This window comes from Dermacentor variabilis, chromosome 1 (assembly GCF_050947875.1).
Source record: "Dermacentor variabilis isolate Ectoservices chromosome 1, ASM5094787v1, whole genome shotgun sequence".
Taxonomy (NCBI): Eukaryota; Metazoa; Arthropoda; class Arachnida; order Ixodida; family Ixodidae; genus Dermacentor; species Dermacentor variabilis.
This window is the reverse complement of record NC_134568.1, coordinates 62866992-62892511: the sequence shown is the minus strand read 5'-3', so window position 1 is coordinate 62892511 and position 25520 is coordinate 62866992. Positions and strand designations below refer to the sequence as shown.

Sequence of the window (25520 nt, the reverse complement as noted above, 5' to 3'; positions counted from 1 at the left end):
ATCGCCATTCACGTCGAACTCAAAATTCACTATTCCCACATGCCTACTAAACATATCTTCCAGACAGCAACAGGAGAAATGCTGCACTGGAAACTGCTACTGGCTTCACAAAGTAAGCAGGCTTGTTACACAGCAGCTTATGTTCAACTCTTCCATTTGTCCGGACAGCATCAACCTGCTCCACCCAAAGATTAATGCACAGTGAGATTTTTTTAATGCAACACAGGTTTTTTTTTTTTTTTAACGACATGGAGCCAAAATTAACTGGAAGTTCTTTTGAGCATACCAAATTACCTGCACAAATTTTCTTGCTATCACTAAATTAGTCTTATGCTACAGCACAGAATTAATGCACAGACTGCTTACAGCGCTGGTATTTTGGGTGCTGTTACTGCTAGTAGAACTAAAAAGTTGTTGCAAGTAAAAAATTTTATAGATGAACTAAAGCAGCATGTTCAGAATTAAGCAGCAAGGAGCACTTTCCAAATAAAAGAGACTGATGCTTTATAGCAGCTGCTCAGCAGCTAGGCCCTACTTATCTGCATAAAAGAAAAACAAAATGAGGAAGAACATGAAATACCTATGACTTGAACCACCGCTATCAACTTTAACTCTAATCACTAATCTGAAAATGTGCACCAAAGCATAAGCAAAGCGAGTAAACCTGCAAACAATGCAGCAGAGACTAGGGTGAGAAAGGGACAGACAACAGCACTGTTTGTCTGACCATGTATGACAGTTCATGTCTGAACCCTTTTGGACATGAACCAATTCTGTCAGTAGAAAAATTAGTTTTGCATCATTTCCTCAGTCTTTAGCATCATGTAAAATAGACCAAACCAAAACAGGCCTTCAAGAGACTTTTGCATTTTTGAGCAAGTTTCATCATGAAACTCCTGAAAACCATTTTTACTATAGCTTCACAATGTGCAGTGCGCGTAGAAACAACCAGCCATTACAGAATTTCCCCTCATATAAACCATTACTGTTGAAAAAACATGAAAGAAGAGAACTCACTACAAGGCCACAGGCTGGTACCCTTGACAAACACCCAGGCAGCTATGTTATAGTGCATTTTTTCAAACACACTTCATACAGAACCAATTTTGGAGCACAGGCAGGCCAAACAAGAAAGTTCAAAGATGTAAGTAACACAATTTAAATATTATATTCTATAATTTTTGCAAATTTGAGGTGTTGTCTTGGCGCATACAATTATAGATGCAGTGCCAAGAGGGGCTAAGCTGTCAACACCGCAGTGAGCTCTCGGAAAACTCTCACCTCTCCTTCATTGTTGCTTGCATAGTACTCCATGTCAGGAACATCCACTAGTTTCACATTGCAGGCTCCAATGGGAGGCCCCACATGACCTGCATTTAATAAACATATAGTTAACCTTCCAAAAAAGGAAAGCCAGAGACAAAGGCAATGCTTACTTATTTAAGCTCATGAAATAAATATACAGAGAGCCTACAACCTCCCTTAAGAGGAAACTTTAGCTCGGGCCACGGAGCAAGAAACATTTAGGAGAGGAAACTCCTCCGTTTGCGGCGACCAGAAAAAGTCACAAGCCCGCGGAGCCATTATCGTGCTGGCGGCGCCCAGTGGCGTGGAAAGAAATTACCGCCGTTGAGAGCGCGCCGGAGCAGCCTGCCCGGACGCTGCATTTTTTTTTTTTCGCTGCAGCTTCTACGATGCGCCGCATGGCGCCGCCACTGTATACGGTCCTGTCGGCGCATACAACAATTGTGACCTTATCTGGTCGCCCGCGCTCGCTCGCGCTGACAGGAGTTTCACCTCCTAAATGTCTTACTCCGTGGCTCGGGCCCAACTCTGATGCCGCCTATTCAAATAGATGTGAAGTGCAGAAATGCTTTTCTGTGATAACCACTGGGCCAATTTTAATTACCTTGTTGCTTTTGAGAGATAAAGTTAGGTTGTAGTGACAGTTGGAAGCGAAATTTTGATTTAGGGCTTGAAATTTTTAAAACAAGTTTTTGAAATTGGCAAGTTTTAAAAACACGGAAGCATGAAGTACACAAGTCTGCAGCTCTGCACCAGGAACAGATATCACAGGTCTGTAAGCTGCATCCATAAGATCATCCAAAGCGGACAAATTTCATATGTAAATTAACATGTTACGTGAATTTATTTCATTTTTAGAAGAGCTTTACAAAAGTTCAACTTGGATATTACTGGTTTATTTGAGAGACATGTCTAACATATGAATTTTGTCCGTTTTAGTTGTACTATAAGGAGCAATTGACAGAATTGTGATGTCGCTTTTCATTGTTGAGTTACATAGTTGTAAACTTCATAGTTTAATGAAAATTTGCAATTTTTGCAACGTTTATTAAAAATTGACAACCTAAATCAAAAATTTGCAACCAACAGTCACTAGATTTTAACTTTTTCTTTTAAATGCAACAAACCTCATCGAATTTGGTACACTGAGTGCCAAGAAAAATGATTTCTCCTTTCCCATGTATTTAAATAGGAGCTCCCGAACTAAACTTTACTCTTAAACGTGGTAAATAAACTTGGTTAGCCAGTAGATAATGTAGTCAAGAACATCTCGGCCAATAGTATTCTAGGACTTGCAGCAGGAAGCCCATAGTTTGTTCCAAGTCCACCTACTTTTCCCTTCAACTTCCTGAAATGCCCATCTCTTTCTGTGTATATTCCTATGCATTTTGAATACACTGGCACTCTGCAAGACTTCTTTACATGTAATGGCTAAGCAGTGCCTCCAGCAGAAGCTATAACAGAAAAATATTATCACTGATAAGATGATGGCTCTATCTAGAAGCAAACAATGACACCACTGCATGATACTATAGTAGTCGAGACTGGGGGGTGTGGTAAGAGGGTCGTGCCACCCAATATGCCAAGCTCTGCATGACTGGTAAAAATTGAAATGAAACATTCACTCATCAAATAAAATAATGAATAAAATACAAATTCTTATGGGCTGCTTCTGTTGAACACTGAACTGTAATAGATTAAACATAAGGTAATCTTCCCATGCTCACTGTGACATATGCTTCATACACAAGCCGCATCTTCTCACTGATATTGTGAACAGGGAACCCCATATGTGCCCCAATAAGTCCAAATTCATTTCATTTTATCGTTTTATTTGGCGAGTGCATCTTTTCCCTTCAATTATGTTCCTCCCTGGCCAGGTGCACTTCCATCAAACCTAAACGATGACGGGCAAAGTATCAAAGTAAAGCCTCGAGTACAGAAAGAACGATAAATGAGAAAAGGCTGAGAGGATATGGCAGCAGCAGCATTTGAGTGCTATTGGATCCAGAGGACAATCCCACCGCTGTCCCCCAGTTATTGGATCTCGCCGCTGAGTGCAGGAGTTGGCCGACGTTGAGGAGGCTCTTGAGATGAAACAGGAGGTTTATTTACATTATTTACAGTAAGAACACAAAGAAATTAACAGTAATAAAATCATTGATGGCCGGCAGCAAATCGGACGCTGCGGCCCGTGGCAAGAAGCCCGAAAGAGATGAATGAATGAAGGAATGCTCTTCTCTGCTCCCTGTCCCTGCCTTTGAACCCCTTCGGTGTCTCGGAGTCACATCATTTTGGCGAACCGTCGAGCCCGCTCAGGTGTCATTATTTTTGGCCAATGGTAGGCACCCGTGCAAGTGCAGTCACATTCGACTCAGGGTGTCGCTCCAAGTGCTCCACTGTTTGAGGGATGACTTGCCACCGGTTTTGCCTCCAGGTCTGCAACTGCCGTCACAATCGGCAGATGGTGTGGCTCAGAGGGACTTGCGGTGACTTACAGCCGGCATTGCCTTGGTGTTGCATCCCCGTCTGAAAGTGCTCAGCTGGAGGAGACGGGTTGTTTTCGAACGAGCTTTCAGAGCTACAAAGCAGCTTTGCTCGGGACCAGGATCAAATACCTGGAATTGTGCTAGGCTCCCGTTGCACTTTCGGGAAAACTCTAGCAGGGGGACAATAGCTCCACGTGCGACACCTCGGGTTGGGGTCGCCCACTTGTCTGACAGGTCCGGGAACGTGTTAGACGAGCTTCTGCGCACCTTAATTGTGTGCGACGGCGATTCGATGCAGTCTGGTTAACTCGAAAGATGCCAGGAAAAGGGTCCGTATCTAACAGTGCCAATAACTCCATCCATACAAGTACATTTAACTCACAACAAGATTCTCTTTGATGTCACATTTCACGTCATAAAAGCTGTTGCAGGGCCAATCAAGCTGATTGCACACAATGTTTCCCTTACCCGCATTGTAGTCACCCGGAAATGTGAGAGTGCAAGGTGCCGTACACTCAGTCTGACCATAGCCTTCCACAATCTAAAATGAAGGGACAACAAGAAATGTCTAAATAATTGGTACTTTCACAAGCAACTATAACAAAAATGTATATTTCAGCTAAACATCACTGCTTCTGTGGCAACTGTCAACTGTGTTACAGATGAGAATGACAACAGGAAGAAACTATGACAGCAACTACAAAAAGCAGTCCAAATGATAGGGACAAACTGATGTCATGAAAAACCTAGTTATATAAAAATCAGCATAAATAACAAACTGCAGATTGAATTCAATACACACAAATGTGCTAAAAGCTAAGCAGAAGTTAGAAGCAATAAGCTTAAGCTACCCACAGGTCAGCTCAGAACAGCTAGCTAAATAGTATTTTGGGTGCACACTCACCACACAGCCCAAAGCACACCGAACAAATGTTATAACACTTGGTGCAAGCGGCGCAGAGCCGACCACCATGAGCCGAAGGCGGCCTCCCATGCTTTCATGGACAGACTTGAAGATAAGCTTATCCCATAGGCTGTTTCGTCGCACAATAAAGCTGTGAATGTACAAACAAAAAAGGATTTTTTTTAGTAACTTAAGGAAACTTAATGTAGTCATAGCACACTGCAGATAAGTCCAACAGTCTGTTAAGCTCACGCACAAATATTATACCAGTATTACACATTTATACATACTGCAAGTTATACAACACGGGTCTTGTGATTGATTCTGTGAAAAGTCATAAGAAATTTCACGCTGCATACAGATGTTGCATTTAATCCAACTTTGCACACAAGAGCAATGAAAACCTTACACCATAGTACATATCCATATAAAATTTCTGCAGTCAAAAAAAAAAAGCATAGAAAATGAAAACATATTCATCAAGTCCCCTTGCAGCTTGGGAAGAAAAAGGCTCACACTAATAATAAGTCGTAAATTTGTTATATATAGTAGTCTTTCTCCCAGTTCTGACTATGTACCCAATAAGTGCCCACTGGAACTGTTGACACATTCAACCCAGTGATAGCATAACTGAGAAGATATATTACTGCTGCCTCATGCTGTCTGCAGCGCCACTCGAAAAAAAAAAAATAAGTTGCCAGCTTGGAGTGGAGATCGTCTTAAAAATGTGCAATGTAACCACTAATTGAGACCACTGAAGATCTGGTACTGCATCCTCAATGCATTGCTACATTAATCCTGCTGATTCCAGCAGCAACCAGAAGATCCCAATTTCACACTATCCCATTGAAACCCAAAATTCTCTCAAGAAACATGGTTTTGAAATATTTTGAAAGCTTGCATATTAAATCTTGTCACACTGCTCCAAATATGAGCAATTAACCAGTGATAGGGTGGCCAAAGTCACCATACCCACAGCTAGTATTTGACAAAGTTGGAATAATCAGTACAAAGAACTGACAAACAAGGACTGCAGTTCAGCACCGTGATTGCCGCTACTCATGGCCAGAGTACCATGATGTGTGGTAATGAATTGTCTATGTATTATGCGTAAAATCTACATCTGCAGACTTGGAGCGATGCCCGACACTGGCAAAAGATTCAGGGAACTAGTGGGGCTATACTAATCCAGGTACAACTAAATTAGGAAGGCCCACTAAGCTTCAACAAAGACACTCCCTCACCAAACCAGGAATTGGCCTCCCTGGTGCAGTATTCGGCCACACCCTCCCTTACGATTCCTTCAATAAACCCATGGCCCTCGGTCCCCAGCAGCTGCAGAGCACCTGACCAAGGCGGTGGTCAGACCTAAAACGCAGCAGACGGTGCTAAGAATCTCTGGACCCAAAGGTTGCCAATGGAAACTGACCCTGGCAACCTGACCCTGGCAAGATGATGTAGAGGTAATGAATGAAACCGTAACTAGGCTGGCTTCAGAGGCAGCAATTGAAGTGGGAGGCAAGGTACCAAGGCAACCAGTAGGCAAGCTCTCTCAAGTAACAAAGGACCGAATAAAGAAACAACAAAGAATGAAAGTGTCCAACTAAAGAGATAAGATTGAATTTGCAGAACTGTCAAAACTGATCAACAAGGCAAAAGTAAGTGATTTTCGAAATTAAACGTGAGAAAGACTGAAGAAGCCGTAAGAAATCGACGCAGCCTGAAATCAGTAAGTAGGAAACTTGCCATAGGACAAACCAAGATGTATGCACTGCAGGGCAATATCATCAGCAATCTCGAAGGTATAGTAAAAGCAGCGGAAGAATTCTACACTGACCTGTACAGTACCCAGAGGACTCACGATAACTCCATTTGAAACAGTAATGAAAAGGATAGAGAAACTCCTCCTATAACTAGCGATGAGGCCAGAAGGGCCTTGCAAGACATGAAACAGGGAAGAGCGACAGGAGAAGACGGAATTACAGTCAATTTAATCAAAGATGGAGGCGACGTAATGCTTGGAAAACTGGCGGCTCTTTATACGAAGTGTCTATCGACTGCAAGGGTCCCAGAAAACTGGAACAATTCAAACATTATACTAATCCACAAAAAGGGAGACATTAAAGAATTGAAAAATTATAGGCCCATTAGCTTACTCCCAGTATTATATAAAATATTCAGCAAGATAATCTCCAACAGAATAAGGGCAACACTGGACTTTAGTCACCCAAGGGAACACGCAGGTTTCAGGAAGGGATACTCTACTATGGATCACGTCCACATCATCAATCAGGTAATCGAGAAATATACAGAGTACAATCAGCCTCTCTATAAGGCTTTCATAGATTACGAGAAGGCATTTGATTCAGTAGAGATACCAGCAGCCATAGAGGCATTACGTAATCAAGGAATACAGACCACTTACATAACTATATTGGATAATATCTACAGAAATTCTACAGCTACCTTAATTCTACACAAGAAAAGTAGAAAGATACCTATAAATAAAGGGGTGAGACAAGGAGACAATCCCTTCAATGCTATTCCCCGCATGCTTGGAAGAAATATTCAAGCTATTAAGCTGGAAAGGCTTAGGATTAAGGATTGATGGCGAATACCTCAGCAACCTTCAGTTTGCAGATGACATTGTTCTATTCAGCAACACTGCAGACAAGTTACAACAAATGATTGAGGACCTTAACAGAGAGAGTGTAAAAGTGGGGCTGAAGATTAACATGCAGAAGACAAAGGTAATGATGAATAACCTGGCAAGGGAACAAGATTTAGGATCACCAGTCAGCCTCTAGAGTCTGTGAAAGAGTATGTTTACCTAGGTCAATTATACACGGGGAACCCTGATCATGAGAAGGAAATTCATAGAAGAATAAAAATGGGTTGGATCGCATACAGCAGACATTGCCAGCTTGACTGGAAGCTTACCATTATCATTGAAAAGGAAGGTGTATAATCAGTGCATTTTACTGCTGCTGACATATGGGGCAGAGACTTGGAGACTGACAAAGAAGCACGAGAGCAAGTTAAGGACCGCACAAAGAGCGATGGAACGAAGAAAGCTAGGCATAACGTTGAGAGACAGAAAGAGAGCAGTTTGGATTAGAGAGCAAACGGGTATAGCCGTTATTCTAATTGACATTAAGATAAAATAAATGACGCTGGGCAGGTCATGTAATGTGCAGGTTAGATAACCGTTGGACCATTAGGGTTACAGAATGGGTACCAAGAGAAGGGAAGCGCAGTCGAGGACAGCAGAAGACTAGGTGGTGCGATGAAATTAGGAAATTCACTGGTACTAGTTGGAATCGGTTGGCTTAAGACAGGGGTAATTGGAGATTGCAGGGAGAGGCCTTCCTCCTGCAGTGGACATAATATAGGCTAATGATGATGATGATGATATGAAATGTGGCTGTAAAGAGGTGTAAAAACGGGTTGATGTAAACTGCATGAAATATGTAAGCATCAAAATAATGACAATGCCACAACATATGAGCTATGAGCATAACGGTTTTGCTACGAAGAAGTGATATAATAAAATGTACACAAGAACAAGCACAGAGCAAAGATATGTGCAAGCATTGGTTAGTAAGGGCCTCACAGAGTTTTTAAACAAAATTTTCAGGCGTTCCCCCCCCTCCCCCCCCCCCCGTTCAGTCTTATTTCTGGATGTGTCCGAAACACTCATTCTGACTTTTTCTTAGGATGACCATAGACTTGTTGGACATACTGGGATGCCAAGCACTTCATATATGTGTCACAATATATCTATGTTTAATTTAATGCTGTTCCACATGCCTGGTACCAAAATATTTTTAACGACAGCATACAATAATTCCACAATAGGTGCAAAGCACAACATCACTTACTTCTGGAGCTCAGCCTCTTTGCTCTTGAGGGCCATGTTCAACAGTGTACGTTTGATGAAGCTGCCACTGCAGGCAGAGATCACCTATGGGAATAAAGAGAGATTTCTACACTGTCCAACATGTTCTACAAGCAAGCTGCAGATTTCTCTTAGGTGCCATGGATAAATAGGCTTAGAGGGAAAATGTGCATGCATGTTTAGCAAGGGGCACATAAGACACTAACCTGGTAGTACAATGCAAGTCAGAAAGCCAACAACACACCTTATCATGAATTCTGTTCAGCAGGCGGGGTACTGTGGGACTGATTGTTGGGCGCAGGGCCTTCATGTCTTCACCAAGCTCCTTGATGTCACCGCTGAAGAAGCCAACTTTGCCACCAATCATGTAGATAGCCATCTGGGCAGGTAGTGTATGGTGTAGAGGTCAACATATTTCAGCAATGAAATTCCTATTAAAAAAATGCACTCTTTGAAATGTGTTACACCTTTCCTGATGCATGTACATGTACAAGTAACAGGTTGAGACAAATGCCACTGAATTTGAAGCTGTCGATGAAATAGCAGCCACCGAACCACACAAACTTTAGTTTTCTTTTAATGAAAGTTTAAAAATTTTCTGGTGTCAATTTTTAATCACAGCAATGAAATGGATATTGTACAGTCTTAAAAAGAAAAACGTCATGATTAGTGTGCCAGGCCCTGCCTTTGGTCACTTCTCAAGTGCAAAGGCTGTACCAGAAATAATGCATGGGATTTCACCTAAAAACGTGGGATGCAAGAGATGCTACAGCAATAACTGCCGATTTTTAACATCTCAATGTCGACTTCAGGGCACAAGGAACACCGCAGTGTAAGATTCTAGATTTATGCGACTACCTAGGTTATTTTTTTTTCTGACATGAATCTAAATCTGTGCCCACAGCATTTATTAATTATTCTTCATAGGAATGGGTTGAATGATGTTGGGATACAATCCTGACGTGTTACAGTGGAGTGCTCTGGATAAATTATGGTGTCCAAGTTTCTTCAATGTACATCAGATGCCTTTTTACTGTGTTGCATTTCACTGGATTGCAACCATACCAATACCAGTTAAGAATTTAAATGACAACTTCATGCTCTGAAGCAGAGCACACCACAGGCGTGAGCCATCATCGTAGGAATGCATCAGATATCCACTGCTGCTTCTTATTGAGCCTACAACTTCCCTTATACTTACACCAACATATAAATCATGAATTAAGCTGTATAAAGCCTAATCACTGTCCCAATGTATCTAAAAACACTTTATATGTAGCAAACGGAACCCTGAAGAAGAGCTAATAAGTTATCGCTACAGATAGTTCTCACTTTCAAAGAAGATTTTAAGATTTTATAACAGTACTGTCATAAATTTGAGTAAGTGCAAAATGAGTAGTACGACAGAGTGTCCCAAACTTAAAAACTGTCAAGGGGGACACAAGAAGTGCATAAATGTGCAGAAAATTTAAATTTAAAAATTTTTGTTGAGTTTGTGGCAGCTTTGTGAGATAACAATTGTTCCAAATTCTTCTAAGTCTCATGTGTGTTTCACTATAACAATGTGTATCTCAGATGTATTGAACTTGTGTATCGTCACATTTTATATCACATCCATGCATGTAAATTTGCATTTCTATAAAATATACAGCCATAATCTTTTTATTGCATGGACAACAATGTTTACGACACACAGTTGACAGTTTAACAATGTGGTACAAATTTTGTTAGCTATGGGGACCTTAGTCAACACATTCACCTGTGCAGATGATTGAGCTAGCCCGAGCTGCTCAATGAAGCACTCCCGATTCATGCAATGCAATTCTCCCCCTGCTTTCACACAAACTGCCCAATCCAAGATGTATACATGGAAGCTGATAGTGGACACACATGCCTCTCAATTTTACACTTGCCGAATGAGACCCTGGCAACACAAGCCAAATGGGCCCACGAGTTATTTCTTGTACTGAAACGTTGAAGGGAGTAGTTGCATGACACTTGCCTATGTGGCTGCTAAAGTCCAAAAAGCAGGTGTCTCCATCACCATGGAAAGGTATATATCTGGTAAATATTTGTTAGATTGTTCATTGTCAAATAGCACTATTTTTGTCTACACATAAAGGAGTTTGGGAATTTTTGTTAAGCCTAAGCAGCAACTCGGCCCAGTGCTAGAGTTGTAAATTTGGCAAGATGCTATCACATGCATCACATCATAGGCAAATACAAAAAGAAAAAGAAAACTTCATACAAAGTTTCATGCAGAATGTGTATTTCCCTTTTCACTCAATGTAGCGAATCACTGGAATGGTAAGGCATGGCCATTAAGTTGCAGTCTAAAGTGAAACAGGGTTGCTACAAAATGCCTACCCCAGCCTGCATTTTTTTTTCACTCTTTTTAACTGAACTTGCTGGAAGCAACAGCATTATATTCGCCAATTAAAAATGTATTTGCTTGCTTTGTGTTTACAACTGAAGAAAGCTTAGGCTTTGTTTTGATAAATGAAGAAAAGAAATTAAAGATGAAAATGTCACGCCAGTATGAAAAGCCCTTTGGAATACTGGAAACCTATGCCCCTATGTACAGCAACAATAAGCAAACCTCAGATAGTTTCGCTGTTTGGGTTAGTAACTTTTCTTACTAGTTCCTTCATAAACTCCTGCTCAGTTTGTGTGAATAAGCACAGTGAAGTTCAGCAACACTCGCCAGCTTATTGAATTTATTCAATCCAACTTAGCTCAAACAAGGTGACTGAATCCTAAATGAATTCATAAAGGCTGTAGCTATAGATCAAAATAAAAGGCTGTAGCTATAGATCAAAACATTAACAGCAACTAATAAATTTAGTCTTCTTTTCTCTTACATCCCAGGACAAGCAGCGAGTCTGTTAAATTAACCTGAATAGTTGAGTTTACACAACACTAAGTTGGTTGCAGATAAATCTGCACAAAGTGGTTTCAAATCAACAGCACGCCTGAAAGTTAACTTCACTTCTCTTCCCTTTGAATACTTGCCTCACAACACCTTTCAAGCATGTGGGCCAGGGGAAGAAATGACAACATCACATCATCACCATTAGGAGCAATATCCCCCTGAAACATAAAGAACACAATACACAATTAAACAAAAGGTCAACCAAATTAAATTACGATCAGTTTGAGAGGCTGGCCATCCCTTCTATGGGTCAGTCACGTCCTTGAGAAAAGAAACCAAGGAGTGACAAGTCATTTTTGAACAACATGCTGCCGCTCTTATTGTTATCACAGATGACAATTCGCGCCAACCTACTGCGCTGGCAGTGATGGTTAAATCTTTAGAACCGATATTTATTTTTGTTCCGAGACATGCCTTGTGTCATCGGGGCAGATTTAAAACATATTGGTCATGAGTCAGGTGGTGGTGCCCAGGAGAAATGAAGTATGCCCGAGAAAGGTGGCCTTATACGGTCATGTTTTTTGGAAGCGATGACAACATAATTGAACACACAAAAGAACTTCCTACACAGTGCTTTTCCAAATGGCCTAACAGAAAGCTAATAAGTCCTAATATAATTAAACATAAATTTTTAACGGAGACACTCTGAGGTGACTTTAATATATGCAATAAGGGGCTCTGTAATTTCGACCATGACTTAACGTAGGTACCTTGACGTACTTCATGTTATAATCTTAGTCAGCCTACTCACGCATAAAGCATTACTAATCACATATACCTTAGCCTCGGCTACAACCCAAGAAGCAACCGCTTACCTCGATAGGCGTAAGACAGGTACGAGTAAGGCAGGTCAAAATTCGAATAGGAATGCAGAGTACTGAATTAGTATGGAATCTTCAGCGATATAGAACCTACGCAGTACACGCGGGTCTGTACAGTATCGGATGGTAAGATTCATTTACTCCGACTATTCATTCACCATCAGTGTCACTAAACAAAAAGCATGGCAAGCTTCTATCGCTAGATTTGTGTCATGAAGTCACCTGACTTTGCACAAGTTCTACTCTTCTGCCCTCAAATATTCCGTCACCAAGAGCTTGGAACTTGTCATCACGTGTAAGCTGAAAAGCAGCTCGCCTTCCAAACGTATAGTCAGTGTCAAAAGCTTACAAAACGCGCAATCTAAAAAAAAAAAAAGGACTGTCTTTATTTCTGCTTTCTAGGCACACGGCAAGGTTTCAGCATGCACTGGTGTAAAGTAACCAACCGTTCTGCATAATTTTACTGGCTGCGGGCGCAGCTGTGTTGAATATGAACTTATTCACAGAACCTCACTGTGTAAGCCTTTGACGGCGACTGTGCCAATGAGCACCTGTGTTTTCTTTATTCTGCACACAATTTTTTTAATGAATGGCCTTCCAGCCAACGTCACGCAGTGCTTCCATCTGGCTAATTTTCAGGACAGCCATCGCAAACATGATGTATTGAGTAAAACAACTCAACTTGCAGGTATTACATCATTATTAGCACAAATGAAGTAAAATAAATACGTAAACAATTAAAGGATAATAACATTGCCTATGAAATGTTACTCAAAATGTCAGGACTACTTCAAAACTTTGCCAGCTCATCTCATGTACCTCCCTAAGCTTTCCAGGAAACTGAAAGGGCAAAATTAGAGGATCAAATTGACGTGCCTTGCGGGAGCATGGCAGAAGAGGAAATGTGTGGCTTAGCGAGCCCCATGAAAGGTTCAGCTGCCATTGTGCTACTCATGCACAACTAACAACAATTTAATATTTTATTTACAGGAAGTGGAGAAAATTATAAATGATGCTCAGTGGGTGCTGGCGTGATCATAACAAAACCATCGTGCCGATGTGGGTTGTAAATGATTATAATAAGAGAACATTTCTAGCAAAACCTCAATGCCCTTTCTCATGTTTCTTCAATTGTTCAAACACATTAAATTTAGGGTAGAGGAATATTCTCACAGAATAACGTAAGAAGTGCACCAGTAATTATATCGCGGTGCTATGACCTGACTCGGCAATAGAGTAAGTTAAGAACTGAACAGCCGAATGCTATAGCATCTGTGGTGACTGTAGGCGACGACAAGGTCTTCTTGCAAAACTTTGCTGGCCTAACTCAAAAAGGGTCTGTGATTGGAATAGTTTTCTCTTTTTACACAACATGCTACACTAACATGTCCCTGTGGGTTTTCGCATAAAATTTCCAATACTCCTTTGCGTGCATTGTGGTAAAAATATATGATGACCTTTAGTATTTCTGAAATTTCGTGAAGCTATATGGGAATGATTTAAATGGTAAGACACATGCGCCACATATTGACAATATAATTTTTTAGGTTTCAAGGTGCCGGTATGTACTAGGCAAACAAACTTGTGCAATAATTCGGGCAGCCTTCATTTGCACTCAAGGTAAGGTATGTAAAAATCCTGCTTTGATATAATGCGAACGTACTCTGTGAAATAGCTTCAACTATATTACCTTGTACGGAACTACGTCTGCAGCTCCTGGCAATTTTCCTACTTTTGTGTATTTTATTTACGCACACTGGATGCTAATTATTTTTTTTTCTGGTATGCTTCAAGCAGCACACGAGACGCAAAAAGACTCATTTCCCATGACACAGCTGCAGAGGCAAAAAATATTTCTTAGTAACATCTTCATAAATTTTCACTTTAAAGGGCCCCTCACCAGGTCTGGCCATTTTGAGCTGACAAGCCCAGAGCATACAATGCACGCTAATGATTGTGTTTGCAAAGAATTACATCGCTACGCGCTGTGGAAAGGTCTGAAATTTCAATCTGAACGCTGTTTTTCCCTTTCCCTTGCGGCGACTGCGCTCCAAGTCAGACGGTGATGTAGTCATGTCCCTGTGCCTACGTATTCATGTCCGCAGTGTGACATCACTCATGGAGACACGTGACTTCGAGTGTTATTCAAGGCAACATCTGTTATTTGTGTGATCTGTTGCTTGCATTGACGAATTGAAGTTTAGAGAAATAATAAAACACACAAATGGAATGTCTGCATGTTTTTTGTTTTACTTCGCACCGAAGCAGTTGAGATGTACTTCCGTTTCGTCTGCTTGTTCCCACGGTCATGCAGTCTTGTGCGCAGGTACCGAAACTGTGCCATTTTCTACCATGTTCCAGCGCGTGATCATGCTCTGCGATTCACTTGTTCTGCCTCCGTATTCATGTAGCACTGAATTATACCGCTAGTCATGTGTCCTTGTGGACAGTGTGAAAAATCGTGTGCTGCGCGAAACAAGACATCACAACAGCTAGCGCGCGACGCCGTCAATGGAAATGCACAACGCCAGAAAAAAAAAAAAAAAAAAGAGCGCGGAGAAAGAAAATGAAGGCGGGGCCTGTGACGTATGCGTCATGCGATCCTTGAGGTCCGGTATGGGAGAAAGTAAAGAAGGAATTTCGCTTGCGAAAGCTAGATGGGGTGTGAGGAGAGAGTGTCTCGCTATGCAGTGGAGCTCGTCTTCTGAAATCATGGGTTTGCAGCACTGAAATATTTCTATCTCGGCTATTAATGAGCCGATTTGAAAAATTTTTGCGGCAGAACACTCCCTAAAGGACACATAACAACTTCCAGCATATAACCAAAATTTGCTATGAGGCCTGGTGAGGGGCCCTTTAAGAAAGGAATGAACTTTCAAAGGACATTATCGGGATTTATTGTAAAAACTATGTTACATCTAAAGTGCAAATGAAGTTTTGAAGCATGTACGCATGTTCACAAAAGCAGCCCAGCACTTTTTACTATCTAAAAAAGCCTCCAAAGTTTGAATGTTTCCATAGACTCCCATACTTCAAACTTCGCTCGCAATCTGGAACGGGTTTTCGGCCATACGTAATGGTACCCCTTGCATGAGATGTCGGGCTAGGCACGCAAAGCCTACTTCCATGGGAATATTTTGAAAGATGGCTTCTATGATTAGTTATTCACAAAAAACAATGCTCTCCAATAGAAAATGTGCATATTTCCATGGGCGGCCGCTAAAGGCGCTGTTCAGCGATGTCCCTAATTTCTGGTCATGTGTGTCACAACGTCAATACACAGAAGTTGGCCACGTGAGAGCAGGACATCACACCATTTTGGCGCTCACTTCAGCTCGCTCAATCACTTCCTATGCTGCTGGCGCAATGTAGCAACGTAGCAGACAACCGAGCGAGCAAGAGCAAGAGTAAAAAATGTTGCAATGTCCTACTTCACTTTTTGCATCACGATTGTGCTGGCGGACCAACTCAGGGCTGTCCAGAGGGGCCGTGTGACGGCAAAGGGGCTCGGCGTCTCTCTCCCGACTTGGGAGCGGCCATCCCAGACTGATCCCTCAGGACCTAAATAAAGTTCTTCATAATAATAATAATATTTGGGGTTTTACGTGCCAAAACCACTTTCTGATTATGAGGCACGCCGTAGTGGAGGACTCCGGAAATTTTGACCACCTGGGGTTCTTTAACGTGCACCTAAATCTAAGCACACGGGTGTTTTCGCATTTCGCCCCCATCGAAATGCGGCCGCCGTATAAAGTTCTTCATACCATACTGTTACTTTCTGGGAAACAAGACCGAAACTGGCTGTAGAAGAACTATCATATTATTCAAGCGCTGTGAGATTTTACAATAATTTTCTAGGGTTTAGAGGTCTATGACCTTCATTTAACGCAAAAAATTGAAGAATCAAAAATATATTGTGCGAGTACTCCTTTGAAGTGGGACATCCAAGCGCCGAACAGATAAAAGACGTACCAGTTGGCGCATAACAGCAGACAGATCCGAGATGATGTTCAGGTGGGTCAGCATGACTCCCTTGGGGTTGCCCGTTGTGCCACTTGTGTAGCATACAGTGGCCAGGTCAGTTGTGTGCGGCGGCTTGAAAAAAAATTAGGACAAAGGGAAAAGGACATGCACTGAAGCAGTCGAAGAGCACTGCCAAAATTAGGGCACGTGGCACCAGAAAAAACTTGCACAAGGCACATTAGACTTGCGTAAGTTTACCCATGGGCAGAAATCTTTGAGCAGATGGCAGTAAGTTGCAGCACATTAAGTTGCAGAGTGACAAAAGAGTGACAATTTGCACAAAACTTTGCCTTTTGTCACTCAGAACAGCAAATTACTATCACTTGCACAAAGCTTCTTGCACAAAGATATAATTCCTCTCCCCCCCCATCACCAGCCTATTTTCTTCTCTGAAATCTTCCTCCCAGTGATCTTCAATTACCCCCTCCCCCCCCTGTCTTGTGTTAACTATCCCTCCTACGCCTGCAAATTTCTCATTCCACAGATAAAATTAACTACTGGTAAATGGTTTATGCAAGCAGCCCCAGCACTGTACATGTGGCTTGAAGAACCACGACGTCAGGAGTTGAGACCAGGAGACCAAATGTTATATGGCATACATATTTAATACAATGATGTGCAATACCGTACAGATTCATGTAAAGCTCAAAAAAAATTTCTTTTTCACAATTTTGTCTAGGTGCGACGCTTACATGGGACTTAACCTTTTGGTCAAAATGGTGCCAGCGCAGCCTGTGACTACTGCACACCCCGGATCCACGAATGTACCGTATGTTGAATCAGAGGTCGACGCGTCGCTCTTGCCATTTAGTACGGGCACACGAAGTGCGCTGCGTGCAAAAATTCGCCAATGCACATGTGTGACGTGCACACGTGCTCGAAAAAATATTCGCAATATTTTACAGCTCATGATCAATTGTAAAACTGATTTTGTAAGGGTTTTCAAAATATCTGGAACAAGGAAAGTGACACTGCACATAATACCACTGCAGTGAAGTCAAGCTGCACAGTAAATTCCATGAATGTCTTACCAAAGGATGCCTGAAGTTCTTCTCTCCAAGTTCCTGAGAAAGAAGAAACATTTCAGTAAAAGAAAATCACCAAGTGTGTTCTCTGATGCATGAGAATATACAACACTAACCCAGAAGCACAAAGCAAATCTGAGAGTAGGTCAACTCATGCTGGTGTCATACACTTGCACTGTGGTCATTAGGCTATCACTGGTGGACATGTCAAATTGCTCTGTGCAGATGAAAGGCTACCACTGATGAATGGACCAAGTTATTCACCACAATATCAACTCAGTAACAGTTATTTCAAATATGGGCACACATGTAGCTATCACTTATTCCAAGATGGGCATTGAAAGGTTTGATGGTGATAGTGCTCAATTTCCACTCAAAGTGCAATGCAATGCCAGTATTTGCCATGCTGAAAACAGCTAAGAAACATGCAACCATTTACCAACATTTGTTCCAAGCTCTGTCACACATATTACAATACAGCATTTACAATAAGAAACATAATCAAGAATATATTTTATAAATGTGTAAGCAGTGACAGCCATAAAGTATGCCACATAAGCTACTTAAACAGTCACTGCTAATTAAAACGTCACCTTGGAAGATGAATAACCATTTATGGAATATCATTATTAACCAATATCCACAGATTTTGCTTCTCCCCGAGATTTACCAATTTTAAAGCTAGTATGCCTCTTTATGAAGAAAAGTTCAAATTAATATCCTGAAGTTTTTCACATTGTAATTAAAACAGTAAGGCTTACCTCCAGCTCTGAAAATTTCATAAGCATGACATTTGCCTTCCTGGCCTTTTCTTTAACTTCTTCCGAGACATCTTTGATGACAATTATCCTTTTTAGCTTGGGTGTAAGTTCTGCCTGCCTTAGAAGGCACTCCACTTTCTCTTGAGTATCACAGACAACTGTCTCAATGTCAGCTGGAAACAAATGCAGGGACATGAAGAAGTGGCGCCACACAAGATTGAAATCAAAGGTGTGAACCTATGATACTTCACGTTTCAAAAATGTGTGCAGTGAAAAGAAAACATTAAAGAATGATGCAAGTTTCACTCTTAATTTGCAAATCAATCAGAGCTGATCGACACTGTTACCACTAATATGGCATCTGAACAGCAGCTGAACTTGTTCTGTTGCTAGAGCAACTAAGCCAGTCTTGAATTTTTTGCTAGCTTGGCTTTTGTTCATGCACATTAATGAAAGCAACCTTGGTGAGCCAAGCTAATGTGCACTTCCCTCTGAGCTGTCTTCTTGTGAGTCAAATAATTATCAACTAGCCACGTTGCTGCTTTTCTTTTTTCATCTCACTTCAGCCAATTTAAAAGCAATGAGACATGCAACAATATATTGAACTTTCTGTATCCGTCAAATGCACAAACATATGCAAGGGTACCACAAATAATCACACAAGACAATGTACGATGCATGTTTTCATTATCAACTTCTTTATTCCTCACAAAACCACCCCGCTTTCTACAATCTTCTTTAGATCACTTGAAAAGCAACAGAAAGTGTTTTTGCTAAGTGAACAGAAGTGCTCAGGCAATAGCAAAAATGGTTAGTGCTTCCTTTGCTTTACTCCTATTGGGGCTGATATAATCTCGACCAAGTGAGGTGGGTCTTCACTGCAAAAATCAGGAGGTGGCAACGAAGGCAGGCACTGTGATGATGGAAAAAAAAATAGAAAAGAATGTATTCACTTCATTGGTATATGGCTGTGACTATCAGAGTTTCGAGCGGTTTTGCCTCACACGGGGGCCAGGACGGCCTTAAATAACCCCTTGCACTCTTGCGCTAGTCAATGTCTCCTTGGGAAACTTTGGGAACTTGCGGTAGTGTCAGTGCCTTTGTCAGGTGGTGAAGTCAGCGACCTCTTCCCCTTCGTGTCTTCTCCTTTGAGTCCTTTTCCCTTGGTGTCTGCTCAGGGCGTAGAGGGGTGACGCTTTTTCGGGGAAGAAGACAATTATCTTGACATAGGAAAGCACGCTGGAACTTTTCCCACACTTGCGAGGTTGAACACCCAGCTAGTCATAACAGCCTTTTCAGGGATGGAGGAAATCATCTCGCCATGGGAAAGCATGCTGGAATGTTTCTCATATTTGGGAGGCCGATCCTAACAGTGCTTTCCCACATCAGCAGAAAACATGGAACTTGAAATCATAGATTATGAAAACCTTAGCCTATGCATATATACTCCTGCAGAAAATCATGCAACTGAAGCAACACAAATGACTCTGAATAAAGTAACTTTACCAGAAAGCAAGATGTGCTTTAAAAAACAAAACAATAAACCAGTATCCTCAATTGTGGCGTACCTTGGTTAATGATGAATGCACAGGCAGCAGCTCCAAGTGTGTCATACAAAGGAACAATGATCATCGAGAAATAGTAGCAGGCTTGTTCTGTGACAATCCACTGCAGGTGCAACAATAAAGAAAGCAAAGGTTTCTCACCGATTCTTTACAGCAGACAATGCAATGATCAGTACTTCATTGGCTACAGTTAAGCAGTGAGAAGTAATACATTTGTTCGGCTTTAAGAACTTACCTCAACACAATTCTGAGTGTAGAGACCAATGAATGTTTGCTGTCCAGGCTTCTCCCCTAGTTTCACAAGGCCACAGGCAATGCACTTTATCCTCTCTAACACCTGTTAAATTAAGAAACAGCATGAAGATAAGCTGAATCGAGAATCAACACACCTCAGGCTCATTATTCTCATCACTGCCACACAGACTAACAAAGCCTCCAATGTGCACTGCCATACACACCTGATTGTAATGGATCCACTTGTATTCTCCCGATCCGGGATCTCTCCACCCCATGCAAGGGCCATTATCTAGGAAGGAGGCAAGTACATCGTAGCTCCAATGCATCAATAAGCCAAGACTGCCACACGGGCGTTCCAAGCCAGTTGCAAAAAGCTGCCATTATTTAAAAAATTTCTGGTCACCATCAAATTGACTCAAACTAGGAATCCAGTGTAACTGAGACAAGGACATGAATAATAACAGAAAAATGTGTGATTGATTATTTTCATATAGTCAACAAGCTCAGCTTGTTGGCAAATCTTGTTCAATTTTTTTTTCTATGAATTCATCTGGACAGTTTATTTTGTTTACAGCATGCTAAAGGCATTATTAGGAAATGCTTATGAAACTACCACTGCATGGTGCAACATTTTTTTTTTTTCAAGTCAGTAATGCACTTTGTCCCTACTACACAAAATAATGGGCAAATGAATGATTTCAGGGCACTGTTTATACAGCCCAAGTTGGCTAGTCAATGTTTTGATTCATTATATGCAGAATATCTTAGTACCAAAAAGTTTACACCATACCTGCATAAAACAAGACACAGCCCACTCAAGACACATACTGAATGAACATAAATTCAAAAAGTACTATTTTTTTACCCCTTAAGCTTGAACTCACTCAGCTTTCAAATGGAAAGGATTTACTCAACAAGGTGAGCTTAGCAAAGTCCTGGCAAAAGAGACTGCACTGAGAAACTTGACAGCCTCTAGTACAAATTATTTTAATGAATATTTCGTTGCTAGAAGTCTATGACGCAAATTTAAATGTAGAAATTTATCAGTTTCTTCATCACTTCTTTTTTGTGTGATATTGGAAGGGTCTATAACACCCAAAAGGAAATGGTAATTGAGTATCAAGGCTCAATCTAAGAGTATAAGAGTATGATGCAGTATTGCTCAAATAGTCAAATATATAACGAAATAATGGATAGAACAAAGTGAAATTCCCCTTGAAATCTCCATAGAGATCCAATTGTTTAAAACTTTGTTTTAACGAAGTAAAAGAGCATCCTGCTAATGAATAACAAAGCAGATTTGTCTCTGAAACCCACAAATACCAGACCCTTGCAAGTAGACTATATCTCATTCTGTGGGTTTGGCACACATTAGGTGCAGAAGTTCAAAACTCCTGCGTCTTGGTGTTGATAGGCATCGAGCAACACAGGTGTTCCTCACCACTGTGTGTAGTTGCGTGTAAGCAGCAGGCATGGCAGCAGCTCATTATCACCATTACACTTCCCTCGCTTACTGGGGAACCCTGCAGGCCATGGAGAAAGAAGTGCGATGGCAATAGTAAGCCACTGCTTGCACTTGGTAGTGCGAAAGGCCGGTGCAGCCACTTCTCTGAGGTCTCAGTATGGCATGCCGCACAGGCTGGTGCAGCTAGGCATGGCCTCCAAGATCACATCGGCACCAGTGCAATCTTTGAGGCCACGGGTCAGCCAAGCCAAACTGACATAGCGAGGTTTGTTTGCCTTCTCATTAGCACAGTGGCTGAGCCATGTACAAGTGGTAGATCAGCCTGGATCAGCTATGTAGTTGATGCGCCATGTTTTCATCACGTATGTGGCCATGTAGCGACTCTGCACGCCTCGAAGCTATCTTATTCTACGCCTGTTTAAAGTTGTGTACCCCATTTGGAATAAAGTGCAGCGAAGGGGAATAACAGACTTAATAATAATTTTGGCTCCTAACTCAACTTTGTTATAACAAGGTTTTATTGCAGTTTCGATTCCAACTACTCAGCAAAAGGCATAGATTTGGACATTGGCAGCCAAGAAAGCAGTGTAACGAAAGGACAAGCAAGCAAAACTGAAGCATACACATTACCACAGCCAAAAAAAAAAAAAAAATACCTTAACCAATGCACAGTTCAGGTAAATGGCAGTTTTAAGCTTTTATAGTCACCCCTACAATGAAACAATAAAAATTTCTAACTATTATGAACAGTGCACAACACTGTTCAAATGAACAGTGAAGTGCAAAGACTACTTACTGGAGACCCTGGCACCCCTGTACATGACATCGAATAATGTCCTGCAGTCTTCATAGAGGTACTCTATGTGCTTCCCATCTGGACATAGCCTTGATGTCCTGATCCGTTCCAGCCCCTGTTAAAAAAGGAAAAAAAAAAGGGGGCAACATTAAGTAAATCTGCTTAAAAGAGAGCTCTGTTGTACCTCAAGAATGCCTCCATTATAAAGGCACCACATATGAGCAGAGCTATTTCTAACAGGCTATTATCTCATTTCTCCCTTCCCTTTCAACTAGCACCTTCAAAAGAGCCCAGACTGAAGCACTGCCCACCACAGCCACACACTCTCGCTGCATTTGTTTTTAATTCTCCCTTCGCTATTTTCATGGTAATGACTCCCTTTCAGCAATAAATTTGTTCTTGTCCTGGCTGCCAGGCCTCCTATGTCAAGATGGGCACAGAGCAGGCACATTTGTCACAGCAATGTGCTGAAGGAAATATGAAAAGGAGGGGATAGTGTCCAATTTGTGTGCAGAGCACTGATATACCTTGGTCATCTACCCTTCTTACCTGAAAAGTTTTTTCAGGCTTTTGTGAAATTGAAAGAAATTCCAGTTCTGTAAAAAACTTCACAGCATCCTTGCACCCTCCTCAAGGCCTCCATATGCCACGGCAAGCCAGAGCTCTTGTACCAACAGCCCTAAATGCTGAACCACTTTCAATAATTACTCTCAAATAAAGACTTCTGAACTTGGACATGTACTTTCAACAGTTGATTTTAAGTGTAGAGAGTCTGCAATAAAATGTGCAAAATTTCTGCTGAAATGTGTAATCATTTGCTCACACCTACAATTTTAACATTTCATTTATTGTGCGAGAGGGAGCACTTTAAAGGCTCTTATTGTATTCAACGCAGTCAGGTTATAACAAATTTTAAAACTTAACTGAATTCAGCTAGCTATTGTGATCAATGATGCGACATAACACAGCCAAATATATTCAATGAATTTAAAGATGAGGTAAGCAATTCCTTCAGAAACACAGATCAATGAAAAGTCTGTAAGCAATTATCCACTTGACCCCATTGTTACACTAAACCTTTAAGCTGACTGCTACTTGAATTGCTTTAAGAAAATTCTGGGGTTTTAGTGCCAAAACAACTTGATAAGTTATCAAACGTAACACAACAGCACACACATAAAGCAAAAGTCCCTGCAAGCAATCATCCCTTACCAACTTGCACATGTGCTTAAGACTTTTCATTGCTAGTCTGCACTAGATGCAGAGAAGGCAGCCAAAATTTAAAAAAAACTAAGCACCATGACAAGGTCTGCATTCTGACATGTTTAGCAGCCTCGCTCTAAGTCATGCTTAAAAAAAATGTTACTCTTAGTAGACAGTATTAGGACACTACAATATGTGCACACCCATGAGGAATATTTTTTATGTATACACGTGTGCACGAATTCAGGCCAAGCATCTAGTCTATTCCTGTCTCAGGCTGTCTACAAACAGAGACATTAAGCAAAAGACGGATATGTGTTTTGCATTAGTAAAATGCAATGGTGATGGAGGAAATTCTAGAAGTGAATGAAATAATTTAGTGGTACCTATTGCATCAAATCAGGTCACTTTACTAATAGTTGAGAAGCTAGTTTTTTTAACACTCTGCCATGGCGCTCACAGGTTCCCTGCTGCAAATCGCAAGCCACTATCTCGTGTATGCTAATGCTGCTTAAGATCATGAACATTTACAATATAACTTATTGCATTCTGATGACTCAAGAGCTAATAGAGCGAGAGTATTCTAAAAAAAAAATTTAAGGTTCTTCACTAAAACTGCAACAGAAAGGACTTGGGATAGAAAGTTCAGGTCTCTTGCACAAGACCTATATGTACCGAGTAGCACAGATGTAGATGCTCCTATATTGACCAACTTGCGCTAGCAAGACACGCATACTACACAACATTCTAGAAGCCTCCGAGTATGCTGTGGCACATATAGCATGCGCATGGCGAGCAAAGCCTGTTGCATCCAAGATTTCGGAGCACACATTTGTGCTTTTTCCAACCTTTCTTCTATGATTAGATATCTGACAGACAAGGGGCTTCGTCAGGTAAGATGACCCAGTGCAAACAATAAGTATAACTTGCTGCCGTAGTAACATTGCACGATTACACATCTAGGTAGTACATGTGGCACACAAAAGGCTTCAGTTAATACCTAAACCAGAGGAAACATTTATGGGGTTTAATGCTCCAAAACTGCACAGCATGAAAGGATGCTGCGGTGAAGCGCCCTGGGTTCATTTTAACAACTTGTGGCTCTTTACCGAGCACCCAAAGTGTGCACGAGCATTCTTGCACTCCGCCCCCATAAGAATGCAGCTGCCGCGGCATATAATAGAACCCACAGCACCGTGCTCAGCCGCATAACCCCATATAGCCATTTGAGCCACTTGATTATAATTATAACTTGCTATCGCAAGAGGGACACAGTGATGAAAGCTTCCAAGGAGGAGAATTTATTCCTCGCTGGCTAATGGCTTACCCAAGGTTTTCACCAATATTGCATAAAATCTATCTCTGGATGCATAAAAATGCATAAAAAAATCTATTTCTGATTGAAACAACCTAATGGAAGTGTCACTACCACAGTTTTGGCCTTTCTTATTTATGTGATATGCCTCCATCAGTTCGCGTGCAGTCTGCTCCTGGCTTCTCCCCAGAATCTTTATCTCCTTGAAAAGTGGTTGTTTCAATCGCGGGTAGATTTTTTTGATAATTGGTTGCCCTGCTAGGCTGATGAGTGTTCTTGTTTGCTACGTTATGCGTATGTACTATTTGTCTATATATTGCCATGGGTTGCCGTGAATAAACTAGTTGAAAGTTACCACCAATGTCGTTTTTGTGTTCTCTTCCGCTGTCCCCATCTTTATTTGTGGTCAATATGATATGCAGGAAACATCGTCACTTGCATGCAGAGGTCATGAATATATACAGGGTGTCCCAATTAACTATCATGCACCAAGATTTACAAAAAAAAAAAAGCAATGCGTTACTCGAAGAAAATCTAGTGCATATTGTTTCCGGCACAGTGGAGTAGCTGCCAGTTTTTTGTTTACTGAGATTTAATTAGGTAATCATAATTAATTACCTAACTTGAGGCATACAATTCTAATTATCAAAGTGCCAATGAGGCATGTGTCGGCACAGCTAAGGAACATCTGACTGCGGTATTTTCAGCAACATACTAATTGCGTACTAATTTTGTCCTACTGATAAACAAACCCTGTGAAATATGGCGAATACCAGGTGAC

At 41.2% G+C, this 25520-nt stretch overlaps 1 protein-coding gene across 8 annotated transcripts in view; it reads right to left on the bottom strand.

Annotated features, from left to right (window-relative positions):
- Nucleotides 1-25520, bottom strand: part of LOC142578644 (long-chain-fatty-acid--CoA ligase 1) — a 211511-nt gene that overhangs the window by 37908 nt on the left and 148083 nt on the right. For all 8 annotated transcript variants that reach the window (XM_075688087.1, XM_075688104.1, XM_075688080.1 and 5 more), the window contains 13 exons: nucleotides 22222-22336; nucleotides 20182-20249; nucleotides 19959-20060; nucleotides 19727-19826; nucleotides 18159-18331; nucleotides 17404-17436; nucleotides 16322-16444; nucleotides 11609-11686; nucleotides 8841-8975; nucleotides 8580-8662; nucleotides 4699-4849; nucleotides 4263-4335; nucleotides 1282-1370 (listed from right to left, as the gene is read on the bottom strand). In XM_075688087.1, coding sequence (XP_075544202.1) covers nucleotides 1282-1370; nucleotides 4263-4335; nucleotides 4699-4849; nucleotides 8580-8662; nucleotides 8841-8975; nucleotides 11609-11686; nucleotides 16322-16444; nucleotides 17404-17436; nucleotides 18159-18331; nucleotides 19727-19826; nucleotides 19959-20060; nucleotides 20182-20249; nucleotides 22222-22336 — 1323 coding nt within the window. The remainder of the gene's footprint in view (nucleotides 1-1281; nucleotides 1371-4262; nucleotides 4336-4698; nucleotides 4850-8579; nucleotides 8663-8840; nucleotides 8976-11608; nucleotides 11687-16321; nucleotides 16445-17403; nucleotides 17437-18158; nucleotides 18332-19726; nucleotides 19827-19958; nucleotides 20061-20181; nucleotides 20250-22221; nucleotides 22337-25520) is intronic.